General features: G+C 45.7%; 1 protein-coding gene across 1 annotated transcript in view; it reads right to left on the reverse strand.

The window, feature by feature from the left end:
* Nucleotides 1-247: 247 nt before the first annotated feature.
* LOC113216271 (uncharacterized) overlaps nt 248-3,152 on the reverse strand; it is a gene marked incomplete at its 3' end in the record, with an annotated part of 42,445 nt that continues 39,540 nt past the window's right edge. Inside the window, 4 exon segments of the mRNA XM_052264363.1 lie at nt 248-340; nt 2,143-2,259; nt 2,407-2,511; nt 2,943-3,020. Coding sequence (XP_052120323.1) covers nt 248-340; nt 2,143-2,259; nt 2,407-2,511; nt 2,943-3,020 — 393 coding nt within the window.

Below are 3,152 nucleotides of genomic sequence, written 5' to 3' on the forward strand. Positions count from 1 at the left end.
TGCAGGTGGAGTTTGTGTAAGAGTGAGAGGCATGTAGCATAAAACTCAAAACCATCAAGAGAACGGTGTAAAAGAAAAGTGTACCGAGTGTCAGGGCTACGACACAGCAGTAGGCGGGTTAGCCTACTCGCTCCACCCGAGGGACGCAATGACCCCTAGGGTATGCAAACCCACAAAACATTGTTGTGTCCTAGCCCTGAGACATGGTCGGTATACCGCGTGTGTAACCGCATCAGCGAGTACTTACTTGAATGAGCAGTTCATATCCAGGTATTCGCTGCACAAGCTTAATGAGCAGCGAGTCGATGTCCAGCTTCCCCTTGTGCTCACGTGCCATCGCCTGCAAACAAAACCAGGACATTTCCGAAAAGCTGCCTACACGAATTTCATCACCTACAATGAATGCAAACAACGAAATAACGTCTTGAGAAAAGTAACAAGTTCAGTGCGGGGAAAAGGTTCAAAAAACCGGCATGTGTGTTCATATTACTGTGACTCCAATTGCGGTCACATCGTTAACACAAACTTCCAGTCAAAACTTTTCGCAATGTAGCACAGATTGATATTTAGAGAGGTTTAGTTACAACCATTTCTTAGGGAGAGGGGAAGCACATACAGCAACTGATGAAAACTAAAATTAAAATATTTGTGAACAAAATAGAGCCTGAAACGTAGTCTGCGCCACCCCGCAACAAAAACGCTTCTTGAACTAAAAGTTTCGTCTGCTCACCAGTTCGATCCGCACTGTGTTTACAGCGCAGGTATACCTACACTTCCAAGCCGTTGCCACCACTTAAAGCGGAAGGCGAAGACGACAGGGTACTGCGGCGAAAAGAAGTCGGGAAGGCCTGACCATTCACAATTGTTCAAATTTGGTTGCTGAAGTTCTTCGCGAATCGAAACACAAAGATCGTACGTTTTCGGTTCCCATTCGCACCCCGGTCCTGGTCCGGCCCGGCGCCTCTGATCGTGAATCAGCAGCGCTGGCGCGTTTATTTTGGACCCAGGAAAGGGAATCCCAGATCCCGGCACATCGACGGAGGGGGGAGGGGGCGTGCTGTCCGCCTTCTACCTCAGCAATAGCCTCTGCCTTGCCGTGTCCAGGTCGACCAAAGTGGTGGCCACAGCAGAAATATTTTCAGAAATAAGCGTAATTTTCATTTAAATAAATATAAAATTGATTTTCTAAATGAAGTAGAACAGGGAATGGTGAAAATTTCCACCCCCACCGTGACGTTCTAAAACGGGATAGGGATGGGGATGGGGGTGGGGGGTTGGGGGCGCTACACGCAGCACAGCGACGCGAGCTGGTTGCCTATCCCTGGAATGGACGGCGCTCTGAGCGGGGTTCTAAATGGAGGGGAGATTGGTTTGCTGAAGAGGCACGCAGCCCCTTCTACTGCCCCTCTCTCACCCCTCACGTCTACTTGGGGGCGGCAACGCCTGAGTTCTTTACAGCTGGAAAACAAATATTCTCGTTCCAGAAAAGGTTTTTTGGAAAATAGAAAGGGTAGTGTGGATTGTAAATGAAGCTACAAGGATTAATACTGATTTCAAACATATTATTTTTCTTCCAACATATTTTTTTACCCGGATAGCCGTTTAGGAGCAGTAAAAAATGAAAGGTTCATATTGCAAACTAGTTCTTTGCAAGCTTGCGTAGTGTTTCTTAACAATCCGAACAAACAGTTAAAATAATTTTCTTTGCAAAGTGAACTAATTATTGCTTGCAACGTTGCAAATTATAAAGTCTCAAGCATTTTACAGTGAGAAATTATTTGTAGCGTAATGAAATGTCTAACCGTTGACTGAACCGTTCCAAAACTGACCCGGGAGTTGCAAAATCACTAAAACAAAGGCTGTGCGCATCCGGGGCTTTTTCTCTTAGTCATGATACCCCCTGAAGACATTGCTCTTAGAACGTTTGCTTTCCAGAAGGGTCCTGGGTCCCGACGTGACCCGGGAGTTGCCGCACCTCGCCTGTATACCCTTCTCTTTTTCCTACCCCTCCTTCCATTCTATCCCTCTTCTCTGTCTAGCCGACCTCGCAAGTGTGACAAAGGGAACGCGGACGGGAGAAACAAATAAAGAAGGCAAGAAAAATAATAACTGGTTCTGCCGCCGGCCGCTCCGAGAGCCTACCTCTAGGTATCTGGCAAAGGCCGGTTTGGCCTGGCACGTGCTCTTGATGGCTTCCTTGGCCGTCTTCCAGTTATTGATGAAGGCGGTGTACGTCTCGATGACGGAACGTTTCGTGAACTGCAAGAACAAAACAGAGAGGGCCATGAGGGATGAGGGTTAGCATCATGCATTTCACACAGAACACTCCGGGAATCTCGCATACTGGCAAAGCAAAAATTGTCTTCCACGATCAAGGTTATCAGTGACTAACGCAAGTTTACTCACCGCGTTAAGGAGGACGTCGCCCACTTTCTGCTGGAAGTCCCAATTCTCGAGCCGTTTTTGGAGATCGTCAAGGAACTCTTGGTGGAGAGCAAGGATGGCAGGGACCTGAGAAACATCGACCATCGTGTACTGAACATTATTCTATATGTAATAAAGTCTCCAATACATGTATTGGTGCCCATGCATTGTGCAACATAGATTAATTTGTAATTAAGATAAGCAAGAAGACGACTAGACAGGTACGGTGAACTTGCAAAGGCCAACCGCCACTCTGTTCGAGACAGCATAATTCGACGGTTAAAATTGTTACTATCAAATTTTAAACATTTGAAATCAGCAGATTTTTCATTAAACACAACTACGGAGACCGCGGTAGCCGGTTAGAAATTTAACTCATGACTACATCCTCGTGAAATCACAGATTTTTTTAAAAAAATAGTGCAGAGTTTGCGTTGCAGTGTTGCAGCTTCAGCTTTTCACAATCCTAATCGCAAACGCAAGGATGTGAAATCGAGAATCAGATATATGTCTTTTACCTGATAGAAAATCTGTTCAACCAGCTCCGAGTCGACCATCCCCGCATTTTCTGGTTTCTTCAGCGGCTGCATGTACTCCTACAGACACATAAATGAAATATCAGCAACAGGCTATTTTCTTTTACGATGATCAGAGAAATATCGGAAAATATATTGTTATATAGCACAAAGACATGGGCGCAAGCACCCCTATTGAAAGAATGAGACACG

Source organism: Frankliniella occidentalis, unplaced genomic scaffold (genome assembly GCF_000697945.3).
Source record: "Frankliniella occidentalis isolate FOCC.00 unplaced genomic scaffold, Focc_3.1 Scaffold18, whole genome shotgun sequence".
In the NCBI taxonomy this organism is placed as follows: domain Eukaryota; kingdom Metazoa; phylum Arthropoda; class Insecta; order Thysanoptera; family Thripidae; genus Frankliniella; species Frankliniella occidentalis.